General features: G+C 35.5%; 1 protein-coding gene across 1 annotated transcript in view; it reads left to right on the top strand.

Moving 5' to 3' along the window:
* The window catches only part of LOC149806401 (uncharacterized), a 92390-nt gene extending 74374 nt beyond the window's left edge, over positions 1 to 18016 (top strand). The window contains exons 8-14 of the mRNA XM_089952819.1: positions 48 to 137; positions 2556 to 2681; positions 3051 to 3166; positions 6588 to 6881; positions 12580 to 13267; positions 14590 to 14658; positions 15280 to 18016. Coding sequence (XP_089808945.1) covers positions 48 to 137; positions 2556 to 2681; positions 3051 to 3166; positions 6588 to 6881; positions 12580 to 13267; positions 14590 to 14658; positions 15280 to 15461 — 1565 coding nt within the window. The 3' untranslated portion in view covers positions 15462 to 18016. The remainder of the gene's footprint in view (positions 1 to 47; positions 138 to 2555; positions 2682 to 3050; positions 3167 to 6587; positions 6882 to 12579; positions 13268 to 14589; positions 14659 to 15279) is intronic.
* Positions 18017 to 18737: the final 721 nt, after the last annotated feature.

Below are 18737 nucleotides of genomic sequence, written 5' to 3'. Positions count from 1 at the left end.
ATAATGACAATTGTGACATATATGGTCTTTCCTTTTCGTTATTACAGGCCTGGGCCCTGGAGGAACTTATAATTTCTCAGGTCCCCTCAATCAGGTTCTCCAAGAATCCATCCACGTTAAGGAACTCCAGATTTGCGGTAAATATTGTTTCGCAGATGTGTTTTCTAGTATGGGATCAATGGTTAAAATGTATGATACGGACATTATACAAGAATCAATCGATTATATTAATCATTTCTGATGATATCGATATAATTGGGTGGCATTAGATCTGCACATAGTTATTTCATTTTTCTTATACAGTAATGCGTCACGCGATTACAGAGCCGGCTGGCTCGTAAAAAGGAAACGAAAATGTAGCATGTCACTTTATTTATGCCGTCTGAAAAAATGAAAGTTTATTCTTTCTGTTGCAGTTGTTTCTTGTGATTTCTATTTAAGAATTTGTCATTTTCAGGTATATTGTTCTCCGCTGACGACATTCTATATCAAGCTTTAAACTAAAGTGATTTATTTTATAATTTAAACCAACCAATTAACAAACAAGCATTAGTTGTATTGGAAGATATTTACGTTTCAACTTGTGACAAAATCGAGTTGTAGCCATGCTGTTGCAGATTTTAGCATATGATGGTGTCTCAAAACTCCCACATGCTTTCCGTATTCGTTCTTATGTTAGATAATATATACAGACATTGCTAGAGGAAAATGCTTTCAACTACTCTTGATATAAAAGCACACAAAATCATTGGTCATTTTGGGATTTTGTTTTAACTGTATGTTAATGAAAATTGTAAAATAAAGAAATTGAGGAGATCGGTATCAAAATAATACCTTCATGAACCTCATTGCTGTAGCCACTCTAAACAATGATATGATGATCGAACACTAATAGAATGCCGGCCGATCACGACACCCGAAAAAAACCCACCCCAACTTATTTGTTGAAAGTAAACCATTATTTTTTAAAACTGGAAATTAATGACTTCTTTTCACTCCGTTAGTGAGTTCAGATGTCCGTTAAGTGTAAATATGTAATAACTGTTCCCTTGGTTCAGAAAGGAACCAAAAAGAGTGGGAAAATTGAATAAAGAATCTTCCGCTGACTGAAACAATTTGCCGAAGTGACCTCCTGATAATACTTCATCGAAAATCGTAATGATTATCCTTCACAATTTTTACTTAGATTAATTAATCATTCACTTCCTCAAATGCGCCAGTCTCTGCCGTTAAAGCTGCCAAATAACTGCACTTTTTTCGTTTCCTTTGATGGAAAAATCCTGTTTCTATTTGATAACTATCCTGCATTTTATTTTTCAGTCAGAATTGCTTAGTACCCTTTTAAATTAAACCTGAGGGCTCACGGTATTAACTCAGCTCCCATAGTAAACCTATGCAAACACCATGATACTAATAATTCAAAAACTTAAAATTTCTAACTACTTATGATCAAACCTATATTTATCAGTATACATGAAACCTGGATGTCAGCTTCTATTTAGAGAAAAGTATATGAGCCGTGGGATTTTCTGGACCTGCATGTGTTTGATACATGTGCTTTCAATTCCTCACCAAAGAGGTGCTAATTTCAATAATGAGTGTTCGAAACTCAAGTCTGTTAAAAGACTGAAATTTCTCAATAAAACAATGTCTATTTTTTCACTTAGAACTAATAGGGCTCTCAAAAGAATCGTTTTCCTATATATCAAAAAATAACCTACAATATCAACCAATCCTGGCCAGTCAAACCCATATACACTCTAATTTATGTTCACCCATTTCCAGGCTGGTTCCCTTTTTTCCATACAGTTAGTACCGTGTTTCGTGAAGTACCCAAATAACGTTAATATTAGCCTAATGTCGGTATTTCTCGCCCTGGTCCAGTTTTGGCTAATACATTTTCGTGCAAGTGTACTTGTACCGTGTTTTGTCATTCTGTTGACAAAATTTCAAGACATCGGAGAAGTTGAACTTTTTTAATATCATGTAAAAGATGTCGTACACACTTTTGCATTCTAAAACCGGACATTCTTCCTCAGCTTACTTTCTTTCGATTCCATTGAAAACCATACTATGCATTCATCATCTGGAGCAACTTAAAGACAACTAATTTTGGCTCCATGAAGATTTCTGAAATTTTCTTTAAATAATGTATGATTCCATTGGTCAAATAAAGGAATTCATTTTTAGATAGAAATTTACTCATGTGCAGAATAATTAACTATGGAATGGAGATCAAATTCTTCTGAAACCTGTAGGTACCTCAATAAGCTAGAGAGTGGCCAAGACTCGCATCAAACGAAGTGATACAAATTGAAAACTTTCACTTCTATGGACGCAACTTACACCCCAGGTCCTCATTCATTACTCCAGTCCAAAGCTGGAAGTAAGTATTCCCTCACAGTTATGTCTTTTTAGTCAATAAGAGTTAAATATTTTGTATAAGGCCGCAATAAAAATGTTTCACCAACCAACTTTGAGCTTACATTGGTAATACATTCTGGCGTCAAAGCGCGGTTTTTGATCTAACAATCATTTCAATATATTTGATACAGGCTCAGCTATTTTGGTCACAGCAGTGGATCCTTTCAACGTTGCTAACGAGACAAGTGATACGGCACGATGCAATAACTTCAACGTGTTAAATGTGAACGTAAACTGCGACTCTATTATGAAGATCAGTAAGTGAAATACATTTCCATTCGCATAACGTATGTGTCAGTTTCAATCATTATAAAATGTAAAAATAACAATGACAATCAGCTCCCAGTGTACTTACTAAACATGCGTATATAAAGATACCCACAAACTCTTTACCCAAGACTAACGGCCACTTATGCATTTTCAGTGTTTGTATTTTCTTTCATGTTCCTACCAACTTTCATTACTAATATCTACTTACCGACCTACATGTAGTCATTTCCTCCTAACTAACTATCTTACCTTTTATAAATTCATCCATCCAAGAGAGAGAGAGAGAGAGAGAGAGAGAGAGAGAAAGAATTTCGTAGGACTAAATGTTGGTCTTTCTTATCCTGTGGAACTTTTAGCTCAGTATGAACAGATGTGCAACGTTCATTCTGATCCATTTGACGCCGGAAGAACTGCGATCCTAACCTTCAACAATGGCCTCCAGGACGAATACCCAAAGAAGTTTAAATTCGAGGTAAATTATTATTATTATTATTATTATTATTATTATTATTCAGATAATTGTTTTGATCTGATTTTATGGGAAGGTGCTCTAGTTTGCAAATCTGTCATATTGCAAGAAATCCATTTGCACTGCTGAATAAAATTGCATGTTCATTTCCGTTGCTGATACAACTATGCGTTTTACATCAAATTCTGACTATTTTTTCGGAATGGTCAGTATCTATACATATTGTTTTGACATGATAACTGTTCCAGTCTTGCAGCTAAAAGGTGTTTGTCACCTAGTAAGTGTATTTTCGCCCTCTTTGATCTTCACTTGTCGATTAAAGCAAACATCTGAATCCTTGTGGTGATTAAACATCACAACAAGACAGTATTTTATTCAGAAACTACAGCGAGCACTATCAGTTTCGTTATTCAGTGTCTCCCTTCTTTTGGGGGGTTGGGAGAGGTAGAGCAAACTTTTTGATAACATACTAACTGAGAATCATGTTAAAAATGTTTATACTTGGGCAAGATGGCACACCATAATAAATATGTGCTGTTTGGTCTTTTATCTAAAATTATTGTGTAATACTTGTTTTAACAGTTTAATATCTGTTACGTTTCCACATCTACGGGCTTTGATCAGAAACTGAGTTTTGAAACTCAGTGATTGACAGGGACTTGCATCATCATTTTCCACGACACTCTAGCTGCTATAAACCTGTACATTTTCCACGACACTCTAGCTGCTATAACCTGTATAATTTTCAAAAGCTCATCTAAATCCGCTCTTGACCTATTGGCAGTCTGGAGTTTTACATGTGCGTTAATAGTTGCATTTCAGTGATCCTTTCAATCAATGTGATACTCTGCTTGATTAATGACTCTATAATCTGCTTCAATAATGACTCTTTAAGCATACTCCAGTTCAGGTTCTCAAGATAAAAAAAAAAAAACAGCCACCTAATCAACTATAAGTTTTCTTTTATAGCTTGGATTTCAGGGTTCCTTTGCAACCAACATCTGCATACGCCTGTTTGATTAATGTCGATATAAGCATATTAAGAGACTCCAAAACAAATAGGAAGCTGAAAAGAATTAAATTCTTATCTGCAGTAACAAAATCTCCAGTTTCTGAGTTTGTGAACTATTTCTACTTGTTGTATACATATACACGCGACAAGTTCATGGAAACCTATCAAAGGTCTGCACAGTGTATCGTTATTACAATTTACAAGCTTCTTGATCCAGACTGTGAAGTCTTGATCTGTCTTCCACACATAAATACAGAGGACAGAGAACATCTCCACGGATACCTAGACACATTAGTAGCATGGGAGACAGCAACAAATACATCGCGGCCCTTTCTTCAAGCGCGGTATTAATTTTTTAAAAAAAGAAACATAAAATTTGTTTCTTTTTAAATCCCTCCTAAAATCAGGGTATCTGCTAGTTGGAACTTCTTTTGATTCTACCTACCCCAGTTTTGATATTTGTGGACATTTATGTTGGAGTGTAGGGTCAGAGTCTCATGCTTATCTAAAGGTTTGAATTCGCCGCCTCGGTGCGGGGACGGTGCAGGGTAGCCGCTTACCAAAGAGCCGAACAAACTTGAATGATGTTACATCGAGTTATCGCAGCATAAAATCGATATGAAATTATTTATTTTCAAAGACACTGTGCGTAGTATAACCAGTATGCTTTGAATCGGCTAACGAACGAGATAAAACTGCAGCTTTGATAAAACTTAACCTGGTACTATCCATTTGCATTGCTAGTCACATGACTACACAAATCTCCCAACGTACATGTCCAATGCATCAGAGGTCAAAACGGCCTCTTTCTGTTGATTTCAGCTCCACAGCTTTTTCAAGATTAATAGGCAATCGACTAACACAGGTTAAAGTTATTCTCTTAAGATGCTCTTATTTTATTCACCCATATTTTCACCACTATAAGGACTATTTCTCTTTCTTTATGCACGCTAGCCAGACCGGTGTTAATAAGTCTCAGCACCAACCTCTTTTTCTGCTCATAAGGGAATACATTATGTAATCCAGCCTTCTTCTTTCTGTTCCTCTGCTGTCAGCGGGATGGGATTGACACTACCGAATGAGTTTCTATCGTTTCAAATGACCTATAAAATATTTGGTCGACTAAAGGAACAACAGAATGACACCCTGGGTTTGGTTTCTGCAGCCCTCAGTAGAAGTTATCAAGACTTCATCTTTTGTGATGGAGCGAGGCTGGAATCATTAATTTATTCTGCATTAATGGTATAACATTAGCTGCAATTTTAGTTGCTTATCCACTCAGTCACCGTTAAAAGTATGAGGACGGTGCCAATATAAATCAAACTATTCACTATTTTCTTTATCTTAGTATTAAATCCTAGCTGAAGGACAAAATCACTATACTCTCATACATATGAACGATGCGAAAAAAGAAGAAATCACTGTTATATGTTCATTACTAAACAGCAAATCACACAAACAGGTCTCGTCTGCAGACTCCTTCAAATGCGCAGATTCGATTCCCGCCATTGGACATGTTAAGATCAGCTACCACGATATATCCGTGGACAGGTAATGTACGCGACTTGCTTTGGCATGTAAAAGCCTTCAAAATTGTGATGTACCAAAACACGAAACCAATCTAATCATTCTGGTAACGAACCATAAAATTAGCATAGAATCATAATTGACCATTCCTTTGATCTCATCCAGACTTACTAGACGATTGGTTCTAAGAATGTAAGCATACTGGCGCTCAGCTTCCTGTGTTCGAAAGCTATTTTGACATAAAAGATGCATAAATTAAGCTTTTAATTTTTAGGAATGTTGAACAAACTCTTTGCGACTTTTATGGCCTGACATGAATTTAAAAACAAAGACGCATATTACATAAACGTCTATTACAATTATTAAAGAATACAAGAGAACTATTTTCATCTTATATGGACTGTTTAAGATTTTTTTAAAAAGCAGACTCCAAGTAGAGTAATCTAGGTAACCCTTCCCATTTCATTCAGCATGATGGGAACACTTTATTTTCGAATAGTTTAGAGACGGCTGTTCTCTTGATATGGTAAGCACCAACTAGGTGCCCTTTTATCATCAGAATTCAAACTAATAAGGCCCGATATTTAGAAATTTTAAATCGTACTTCTATTAGACACTAAATAATCTTTGTATTTCTATGGTCTTTGGCTGGCTGTTTGTTTGTCTGTTTTATAACAGCCTTGCATAAAAACTAGATGAGAGTCGAAAATTCATAGTGTATAGAAAAAATATTATTGACTGCCAGTTAGAAAATACAAAATACAATTTTTTTTTACTTATCTTAACTTTGTACACCAAAAGCAATTTACATGGAAAATTTGTAGTAAAATATAAGGGTATTTTCCATTTACAAGGTAAATCAAGACACTGTATTTTACTTTTCAGTATTCATACGGTAACAGGTCTATTGCAAAAATGAATGAGAATGATTATGGGCTAGACCAGGCACTCAGGAGCAAAATGGGAGCCATAAAGGTTTTGGAAAAGGTTCTAGAAGATCGAGGTGAACTGTACAACTGCAGTGACGAAGAACTGCAACAAGACAATGAGGATGACGACATGCTTTTTAATGGAACGAAGGACAAAGTTGATGACATGTCTTCAGATGAAAAACAGACCAATGCCGTGGTTCTTCATCTCACAGAGCGAGTAAAGAATGCTTCTCAGCAAGAACTAATGGTAATACGATTATCTACGTAGCAAACGAAAACTATTACAATTTGTTTCCTTTCTTTCTCGAATTGTATTTGTATTTTTCTGTATCTGTCTACCCTTTTTAGATGAAACATGATAACATGCTTCAGTTTACTTTTGTGCAGGAGTTTGAACTTTGGTAGCTGCAGTGTCTTCCTCTTTATCACCCATGGTAACATGTCGCAATTTTCACCCATAGTAACATGTCGCAATTCTCACCTATAGTAACGTGTCACAATTTTCACCCACAGTAACATGTCGCAATTTACTTGCAGATCGTTTAATCATCAATATTAAAGATTTGAAATCAATCAATCAATTTCCTTTTAAAATGAAGGCAATTAATGTTCAATAAAAGACTCTTTCTTATCGTCAAATTAAGCAAACGAATCAATGAGTGGCTTATTTTCACATTCTTCCTGTGCTTGATCGTACCAAGCCAATTTAATGCATGTTTACTTTCGTTCATAATGATAAGAAGTATGTATTAGCTAAACTATATGCGAGAGTGGAATACCAGAGATACTATAATGTGGGGCAAATAAAAGGGTTTTAGCAGAGAAATCGAAGACGCATTTTCTGCCAATACCATACGGGTTCCCTTTTAGCAATATTACTGGTATCACAAACGAGAATATTGTCTAGCTAATTTATATCACTATGACGGCCTTTGTTTTCTTCCTGATTTTCATGTAATTAATTCTAGTTTTCCACCTAGATTACACATTTCCCTTATGCGTTTCTTTCTCTGCATTTCGTCTTGTCTTCAATGTTGCCTCATCTGCAACTTTTCATGTCGCCAATCATTTTCAACTGCTCAAGGGATCACACTCTTTTCTTTTTCAAATCGCTAGCAATCTCCATTGTACATGTGATGCGATAATTAGCAAATGTACATGTGATGCGATGATTGGTCATTGTACACGTGATGCGATAATTAGCCATTTTATATGTGATGAGATGATTGGCCATTGTATACGTGATGCACTGATTGGCCATTGTACATGTGATGCGTTGATTGACCATTGTACATGTGATGCGATGATTGGCCATCGTAGGTGTGATGCAATGATTGGCCATTGTACATGTGATGCGTTGATTGGCCGTTGTACATGTGACGCGATGACTGGCCATTGCACATGTGATGCGTTGAAGGCCATTGTACACGTGATGCGACGTTCAGAAATATCGTTATTTCATCTGCTTAAGGAAAATGTATAGAACCTGCAAAAAGGTTAAAATTGTAGTCAACTATTCAAACTGAGTATGAACTCAACTAAATATTTGTCTTTGAAAAATTTTTTTTTTTTTTAGGTCTTAGTTCAATAAATATGTATACATAAGTGGGCCGTATTTGTGCCGGTGGTGTAAAGTTAACTATTTGCGTAATTCACGCTGATGTATGCGGTTGAAAGTCCCATCCACGGTATTTGGTTTAAAAATGAAAAACACTTACAAGTATATTTAAACATGTATAATTATTATTATTATACACAGAGAATGTTGTTAAAGTATTATGTGTAAAATATAAAATATGAACAGGTAATACTCAAATTACAATGAAGAAATCTCATCCGCATCACTACCTCCTCCCCCCCCCCAACCGGTTTGCAAATCTGGGTTAAAATGATATATGGTGTGTGTACGTAAATCCAAATGGATAAACCTTGCAGCACTTGGATTCTTGTCTAAATTTACGAAAGCAAACACTACAACATCTACAACACGAGATATGACTGCAGTGTATCCTGACCAGGACAAACCTGGGTAATGATGATTATGTCGAGTATGACGAAGTAGCTTGTGCTCGTAGTTTTTCAATAACATTTGAGAATACACAAGAAAGAAAAAAAAACATCACTGACGAATCGGCGCAGAATTATTCGCACCTCTTCCGTCGATTCGAGATTTTGCTGTCTGATATACATTTTAGTCGATTTCTCAATTGCTTGAAGGAATGCTATAACATTATTGCATAATCTGCCCGTGTTTCAGTCCAATTATTCATTTGACAAATTTATTATCTATTCAGAACTATTTTCACTCATCTGTTCGAATTTCCGACCGTCTGTTTGTCCATGTATTGACCAGTTTTTTTGTCTTTTCATCCATCTGAATGTGCGTACTTTCATCATTTTATTCGTCATTATCTTTTGACTGTCCATGAGCTCTTTCCTCCATCCGTTCACCACTCGTCTATCAGTCTATTCGCTATTTGCCAATCCGTCCGCTTGTTTATTGATTTCATCGTCGGTCCGTTCATTTGAGTCTACATCCAATCTGTCTGTTCTCCTCACAGTTGCTCCAGTTCTCTGTCCGTTTGCTTGTTCGCCCGTTTATCGATCTGTTGTTTGTCTGCCCGTCTAAACAACCATATGTGTGTGAAAATGTTGATTGTTTATATTGTCTTCAAATTTTTTTTTCAAACAGAAGACCTATTAAAGTCCAATATACCATGAAAGTTCGCTATATATTTATATTTACACCTCCCGTTTTGCAATTAATGGACGATTGTTCAACTTTAATTCAGATGAAGGAAATTTAAGGAAGAAGCTACAGTGAGTAGTAGAGTTGTTATCCCTCATCATGTGCTTACCTGGTTACAGTGAGTAGTAGAGTTGTTATCCCTCATCATGTGCTTACCTGGTTAAAGTGAGTAGTAGAGTTGTTATCCCTCATCATGTGCTTACGTGGTTACATATTTACATGTACTACACATATATACACCAATGGCATATTTGGAAATAACTGTGACGCTTTTGAAATGCGTATCATTTGAAAAATGCAATTTGAAACAAAGTAGCTGTTGTATTGATTGCTTCCCGTCTGGCTGAACCAAGCACAGCACAAATGGGAAATAGCAACTAGTCGTGTACATGATTTGAGAAACGCAGCGCAGGTGAGAAGTAACAAAATTATTTTGGCGCATTAATGTCATATTTATGAAATAGCAAGTGTGTGTGTGTGCGTGTGTGTATATGTGTGTCTGTTAATGTTAATGTTTTATTTCTCCGACGATAAAAACCGATAGTGTTGACGTGTAATCCCCATACACTACCCTTATAGACATAGTAAGGAGCAGTCATACCGTGTAATCACCATACGCTACCCTTTTAAACACAGTAAGGAGCAATCATGCCGTATGATCACCATACACTACCCTTATAGACACAGTTAGGAACAGTCATACCGTGTAATTCACCATACGCTACCCTTTCAAACACAGCAAGGAGCCGTCATGTCGTGTAATCACCATACACTACCCATATAGACACAGTAAGGAGCAGTCATACCGTGTAATCACCATACGCTACCTTATAGACACAGTAAGGAGCAGTCATACCGTGCAATCACCATACGCTACCTTATAGACACAGTAAGGAGCAGTCATACCGTGTAATCACCATACGCTACCTTATAGACACGGTAAGGAGCAGTCATACCGTGTAATCACCATACTATGAATCGAACACAATTCATACTGATTTGGTTAATAATCGAACACAATTTGTACTGCTATAACTGGGAACTCTCAAAGCGAGATGCAAAAAACCTTATTAACGAAAGAGAAAATAGCCGCCTTAATGAAGAAACTGTCAGAATAATTTAACAAAAACACATCAGGTTTGAGAGATAAAGAAGGGAAAATAGAAAAGCAAGTTATTTCTTTTGCACGTCTATTCATACACTGTAACACTAAAGCAAAAAACGTCAATCACCGTTCATGCACCTCATTTAATTCATTTTACTGTAGATGACGTCATCATCACTTTTGCATTAAAAACACATTAAGACTAGTGCTCGTCAAAACAAAATTGTTCTATTAAGTACCCAAATATTATATATATTAGGAAACACACCATAAAAAATGACGTATGGCAGATTTAATCAAAAGTGAACGTAATTGTTTGCTTCTTTCATTTACCCAACACGAAATTCCTATTCTAATGATAACAACATAGTATTGACCAGTTCTAACTGTGAATAAAAGGACGATAACATTTATTGGTTCATTTCTTGCTGAAAATCATTTATTCGGATTTTACATCCATGTCATTTGAGGAAGCTCGACTCGTTAACCGTTTGATAATGTGACTTTTGACTTGGAACTTGGTAAAAATAATCTTTTCCATTAAATATATGCCCGCATGCTCGTGGTCGAAAGGCAACAAAGTTATAGGTAACTTAGATACTTGTGTGTAATGTATGATTTATTTGTATGCCTTTGACGACTTTTGTGGATGAGGCAAATAATTGAAATATTGATAATAAATTCGCCCGTTATCTGGCGTAAACTTGTTGTATAGGTTTCCTTTTATGATTTTGTTCCAGACACGGAGTTGCGTGTAATTAGTGCTTTTACATTATACATGAACGAAAATGTACTTGGGTTTCATTACCGCGTACAGCGTTTACTGAGGATGGTTTATTTTCCTCTTCCTTTAATTCAAAGTACTTAATTTGGTTCACCAAAATGAGTAAAGTACTTGCAGTGAAAAACCCGATTACCTTAAGCTCTCTGGCCATGGATTTCACAAATAACCAAGTTTATCACAGAGCAAAATCTGACTGTATTATCACCCTATAGCGAGTTTTGTCAGGAAGTTGTCCACTTTACGGATGGCTTCCTGAACAAAACAGTGTATGTGTGTGTGTGATTTTAATTTTTAACCGCAGATATGTGGCATCATGTCCCACCCAGTCACATTATCCTGACACCGGCCGACTAGTCCTAACACTAACATCTTAATGCTGAGCGCCAAGCTGCTAGTACCATTTTTATGTCTTTGATAGCACTCGTCAGGTATTCGAACCCACCACCTCCCACATCCAAGGCGGACGCTGTAACCACTTAGGCCACCGGAGCTGTGTTAACATAAAAAAATGCCTGTACGGCAAAATATCTTCCAGCGGGGTTTGCCCAGCCAAAGCAGGTATTGGTTGTGCATTTAAAAATAGATGTAACAATAAACCTTTACGATTGGCGTCTTGAACAAAACAAAAGGCCTGTAAGGCAAAATATCTTGTAGCAGGATCTTCACAACCAAACGAGGTCGTAAAATCGGAATGTATCCATCTTTTTACTTCTTCTTTTATAATGACTTATTTCAATGGGTTAGTGCTCGTAGGCAGGGGAAAATGGCAGTGGTGTACTTCTCCATGAACTTTAAATATATGTAAGTAATCAAATTGTTAAAAAGTGCCTATGTTTAATTTTTTTAAAACCCACACAAAACAAAACAAAACAACAAGAAATAGAACACAAACAAATAAATACATCCATTTTTAATATTACTCTTAAAAATATAACAAGTACAATGGTTTACAATTTTGTTGAGAAAGTCAACACATCTTTTAAAACGTTTTTTCGCGTTATGGAACTTAGGAACATAACGATGTTTGCCGGGAGGAAATTAAATCTCAATCAGCACGTATAGTACTTAGGCACCGAAAACATGTGTGAGCAAAAGAGTAATCTCATCATTTGCTTTGCATCTAGACATGATTGGTCATCTTCGTGGACATAGAAAGTAAGGTAGTGTTATTTATCCTGCTTGTTAAACTTCACTTCGTGTGCCAACACCGATGACTTTTTTAGGTTACAATGTTTTGGAGATTTTGTTAATACAGTTTGGATTTTATAACGCATATGCTTGAAAGAAGTCCTTTTTCTACCTTACAGGGAATTATAGGAGAAGCAGATAATATCTTGAAACAACTAAACACTACGTTGACCGATGGATGGACCATGAAAGCAGTTGCCCGTAGACAAGCATTCATCGGTGCTGTGTGGGGTCTCCAAGCCTTGGCTAGCGCAAGGATCGGAAACGTGTTTTCTCCTGGAACCGAGGTTTCTGCAATAGGCGGATTGGCTTGTAGTGCGGCCCAGGTAATCAAACTGGTAAAGAACGGAATCACAAGTGAATATATGAAGCTCGCTGACACGCGGGAGATCCAGAATGGCTTAAATAAGGTGATCCAACTCGTATCTGCTGCATCTGTCGTCATGAAAACAGCGTCTATGACAGAGAGTAAGTCTTATGGCTGCTCAAATTTTCTTGACGTGGTGCTTCATACATTGATGTCCCTGAAGGAACATGTTGCCAACAACACCGTGATGAAAATGACTGACAAATGGTTACTCCAGAATGAGTTTGCTCAGTGCGATGAGGCGGCGGTGATGGGCAAGATCAATCCATGTCTGCAGAGGATGCTGGGTTATTGCAATGCTGACAAGTGTGAGAAGATAACCGAGCTACTGGTGGTCCGTGAACACGTTTGTCGGATGAAAAGATTGTCTGATGCCATCAGAGCTGGGTACAAAGACATGGGTTTACGGGATGTAGAGACCATTGTCAAAAGCCAAAAAGGTATATGTTTTGCTTGAAAAATACATAGAAAATAACGATATTTTAAGCATAAACGTTTCATGAGCTAACTAGCAATGTATGCCTGTTTTTTCATGTGTAAAGCGAACGGGAGCAAATAGAGTAGGTTGCAGATAAGGTTACATCACGTGTAATGACCTCGTGATTAAATATAGCCCCGCGTGGGAAGTGTCCTAATCCCTATAGATAAACATTGTAACATGGTTGCTAAGTTTCAATAAGTGTAGCTAACTGAAGACGATGCTCTCTGGGCGAAATTATGTTACAGCCATTTTATACACATTGAGTTATCATTCGTTTTCATGAAATCGAGATTTAGCATCGTATTGCTTAACATAAATTTAAATATAGTGATAATAAAGGCAGAGACAGTTACTAAAAATACGGAAAATAACTTTTTGATTTTAAGTTTGTATATCCGGGAATTCGCTATTTCTGGCCGTAGCAAAAGTTATGAAACTTCCTATATTTGAGGAGCTCACCAGTTATTCCAAAAATAAAACTCTCATATGGTACATATAAAATATTATGAGCCAGTTTTAATCATTGATAATGGACTAATGTTAGGCGGAGTGTATGTGTGTGTGTGTGTGTGTTGAATTTTTAATGAAGCTTTAACAATTTTCCAGTCATATCGCTACGATGAAGGAGTGTGGCAGTTTATAGTGTGATGTTTAGCACTGGGGCATCATGCTGCAGACGTGTAACATCATGTCCCACTCTTTCACATTATCCTGATGCCAGGCCAACCAGTCATAATACTAATCTCTTAATGCTGGGCGCCAAGCAAGGCCGCTGTTAGTACCATTTGTATAATTCTTTGGTATGACTCGGCTTGGGTTCGAACCCGCGACCTCCTGCATCCGAGGCGGATGTTCTAACTAAACAATATCAGATATCAATTGAAGCTAGGACTTGGGCAAAATTATCATCAGCGGGCCACTGACTAAGTATCCTTGGTACCACTACTAATTTGAGCTGCCTCTTAAAAGTGAATAGTATTTTCTTTTACAGATGTAATTTCTAATTCCATGGAAGGTCAGTCCACAAAAAGAACATGTATACTGCAGTCTAAAGGCACATACTCAGCATCTTTGGGTTCTTTGTACTTTAAGAGAATATTATTATTATTATTAATATTATTATTATTATTATTATTATTGATATTATTATTATTATTATCATTATTATTATTGATACTATTATTATTGATATTATATTATTATTATTATTATTATTATTATTATTATTGATATTATTATTATTATTATTATTATTATTATTATTATTATTATTATTACTAGGGTGGTACCAGGAAAGTGGTTGTCCGAATCCATTTGCTCCAAAACGACGCCCCATGGTGATCTGGGAGCGTAAGTATTGCTACTTTTGCCTCGAATGTGTCTATGTGTGTGTATATGTATGTAATAGTGGATGACTACATCCCACTGAGGGCAGCTTTTAGTAAATTCGATTAATTAATGGCTTTGCTTGTTTGTACAATTAGCCTGTTGGCACTGATAAATTACGTTTCACCTTTACGCGTAAATATACCAGTGGTAGCACGTAGCTAGGAAGTTAGTTTATTACGGAGAGAGAAGATATGGAAATGTTGAAGTGTGTGATGACAGCGTATTAACAATATCAATAAACATCAATTACCATTCTGTAAACATTGGGTCTGATTTGATATCAAACTAACGACCGTCCTATTAGTGTTTAACAATTGTTGCTTTTCAAGGTAAACAATCGCAATCGTAATTTACAGATAAATTGAATTCTTTCTTTCTTTCCGTCTTAAAACAAAAGGTTCAATCTAGTCAAGGAAAATGATTTACAAAATACTTCTTCAGTCCTTCGATATTAATGTATCGTTTTCACAAAAAAATACACTTATCAGTACTTTCAAAACCATTTAATTATTTATGTCTATCTTATAAAATCTGCTCTTTCTATTTTTTTAAGAATGATTTCTATATTTAATACCTCACTAGGAGATGGAAACAATCTGATAAGTGGACACCCTTTGTGGGATGGCAGCATATGCTGGAAGACGGCTGCAGTCTGCACGTGTAATCAGTGTCCCCAGAGTAGCACGCCCTACTATGGTTCCATGTACGAATACAGCACCACATACCCAGGGCCTATTGGCGGTTTTGGTTTTACCAAGTTTTAGACTAATCCGACAAACCACATGGGATTAACAAAATATTGACCCAAAAATGAAACTTTTTTTTCTTGATTTTTTGGTTGTAACACCTTCTCATATATTAATGTTTTCATTATATTACATAGGGATAGATATGTTTTAGCCTGCTAAATAATAATAATAATAATAATAATAATAACGTTATTTAATGAGGGAAACCTAGCTAGTTACACAATAGATTAATCTACTTTGAGGCAATCTAATATATACACAAATTTTGAGACACACATGATTATGTACATATAAATGAAAAGAAAACGGCAGACCAGTTAGCTAAACACACAAAGAGATGAAACTACCATCAATAACTAACAGATGAAACTCCGATCAATGTTCACTAGTCCAATTTAAATGTATGCATAGCACATACTAACATATGCATATATACAAAAACTACCTGTAGGAGATAGCGATAGGGATGCCTTGCGCTATTAATTGAGACTTAGATTTCATCCATTTAATACACGTGTACCTGTTGCTGATGATTCGTTGATTTCTGTTATGATATTGTTTTATGATATAGGCTGTGATATTGAAACTATAAGGCATATAAATCCACATTCACAGTCTTCAAGATTTTGTGATCTGGTCTTTATTATTTAGATATTACTGGTTTATTTAACGACCCTGATCCTTATCACAATCTAATAAATATTTGAATGTGTCTTATTTTGTGACTTTATTCCAAACTGGATAAGCTTCAACAACATTATTTTCAGATACCAATGCTACGTATATTGTTAAAATTATGAAATTTGAAGAAATTCCATGGCTACCTTAATATAAAATCTCCATTGCAGAAAACCCTGATAACGTATATAATTCGCATGACTATTAATTATTAAATCTAGCATCCCATATTTTGTAAATCTGCAAGGGAACGAATTTAGAGTCAATAATATTTATTTATTTTTCAAAATGTATTGTCTTTAATCGTTTACCAAGGTATGTGACAAAACGTACGACACTTCAGTTTTCTGTATCCCAAAATGCTACCAACTTAACTTTGTTTATATGTGCCTTTTGGCTGCATATGAAACATTTTACTTTCCATGGAGGGCAAACAAAAACCCATTTGATCAACTATTTTTAGAATCAATCATATGTTGAGTACATACATCACAAATTCTTACGCAGGAACGAGAAGTTTTAACGCTGCATATATATATATATATATATATATATATATATATATATATATATATATATATATGAATGATTGAAAGTATTTAAAAAAGAAAATAGAAAATAGAATCAAGCAAGGCTGCATTTTTGTAAAGTGAAACAATTATTTTTGTATTTTTCAATTTAAATTGACATTGTTACTGGGATACAAATTAGACCGTCCAGTCCTGACCTTAATTGGTCTGAAGGTTGTCCTATTTTTTGTATAAGTGAAGGTTCTGCAGAATGGCATGTTTATTATATAATTCTCAACTTCCTTCCTATAAGCAAACTAAAAATAATGCAGATGAGGATGTCTGTTGACAAAATGTGATACGACGTCAAAAACTCGTGTTATCGATGATTACACTGTATTCTCATTCGAAGGCTCACCCTGACGGTCATGTCGTGTGATAAAAAAAAGTCAGATACCATGCACACTCTCTTATAAGTAGTACCGTCAAACTGCGCAGACTCAGAAATGCCGTGACATTATGCAACGGCATATCTAGATCTATACAGTTTGTTAAGAGTAATTAGTAAAACAACAAATGTGATTTGCCGGCTCATTATTCGATGGCAGATCAGGGTATATAGTGTTAGCAGTTTGACCCGACTTATAAGTGAGTGTAGGTGGTAAGTTTAGCTAAATAGGTAACTTAATCTTTGTAACGTATCTGGTTTGTATTACGTAAATATGGTACATTTTAAATACTTCATTTGTTATTTTTTGTCTTTGAGGAAACATTGCTGTCGTTAGAGTTCCAGAAATGAATGTGTTAGAAACCTTAAATCTCCAGTGAAATGCACACTTTAAATGATTTAGTATTAATTACTAATGATGTAAGTTATTGGTCATAACTAAAAAAAAAATGGATGGGCCGCATCGAAACGATCTATATGTGAAACAAGTATATTTATGCCCAAATGTTTAGTTGTAACCAAACATTGTTTATGAAGTGTGTATACTAATGTGGCTGTGAATGGATGATCTGTGCAGTTTACCTCCAAACTTGATAGAAATTGAAATTAACATTTAATACGAATTTTACGCTAGATATAACATAATTATTACTCCTAAAGAACGTCACACTTTACTGAAAATACTAATAATTACTTGCTTAGGAACTTCTGGAATGACGTTTCAACATTCATACTTACATTATTGCGTTTTTCATTGTTTCGGAAATGGAGAAAAAATAATAATTTTGACTGCATCACCTGATGAAATGCATGAATTGTCGAGGAACTCAATCAGCACACATCATACATTAGAATCAACATGTGTAATTGTTCTGGGACAGAATAAACTAGCTTAAGAAACTGGAAATCTGTTTTTAATAAAGCTTTTAAATGTATGGAAAGGTGCTTTTTTTGTTGTTTTCTGCCTCTTTTATTTGAGTTTTCTGATATTTATTCTGTTTGTTCCATTCAATGCTAATTTGTACACTTCGAATCTGTCAGCAAAGTCTATACGGACATGTTAGCATACAGACAGAGAGAGAGAGAGAGAGAGAGAGAGAGAGAGAATGCATTAGCTCTATTGTGTCATGTACATACACTGCAACAACGAGAGAATTTTTCTGGTTGACATAAATATTTCTTGTTTGTTCTCTACCCCCCCCCCCCTTTCTCTCTCTATATCGCTTCTCTCATTCAAGCAATTTGCTTAAGGTCAGACATTGGAACAAGTTTCTTTAGTTGATCCTTAAATTTTGTAGTTTACTTTAAAGCCTACTACTAATTTCGTTCAAACAACTTGTTCTTTTAAATGGTTGGTGAAAGCTAAATTTTAATGCGAGATGCAATAAATGTGAAACGGTTTATTTGCTGGTACGGCAAAGCTTTAACAAGTCATTTGTAGCAATAAGACCCTGGACTGTACAGTAATTTTTCAAATTTAAATGTCGTATCCCTCCTGTTTGATGACATTTTCAAACGACTCGTATTTTATTTAAAAACACAGAAATGCCACAAATTCCTCGAGGATACTATACTTAGTTTTGTCTTTGAGATGTATACGTAGAACCACTAATAGTTTTAAAAATAAAAATAAACAACACCCACCCCCTTATCACA

Source organism: Sinohyriopsis cumingii, chromosome 1 (genome assembly GCF_028554795.1).
Source record: "Sinohyriopsis cumingii isolate HCF-2022 chromosome 1, ASM2855479v2, whole genome shotgun sequence".
NCBI lineage: Eukaryota > Metazoa > Mollusca > Bivalvia > Unionida > Unionidae > Sinohyriopsis > Sinohyriopsis cumingii.
Note: the sequence above shows the minus strand (reverse complement) of the source record. Positions and strands in the feature narration are given on the sequence as shown.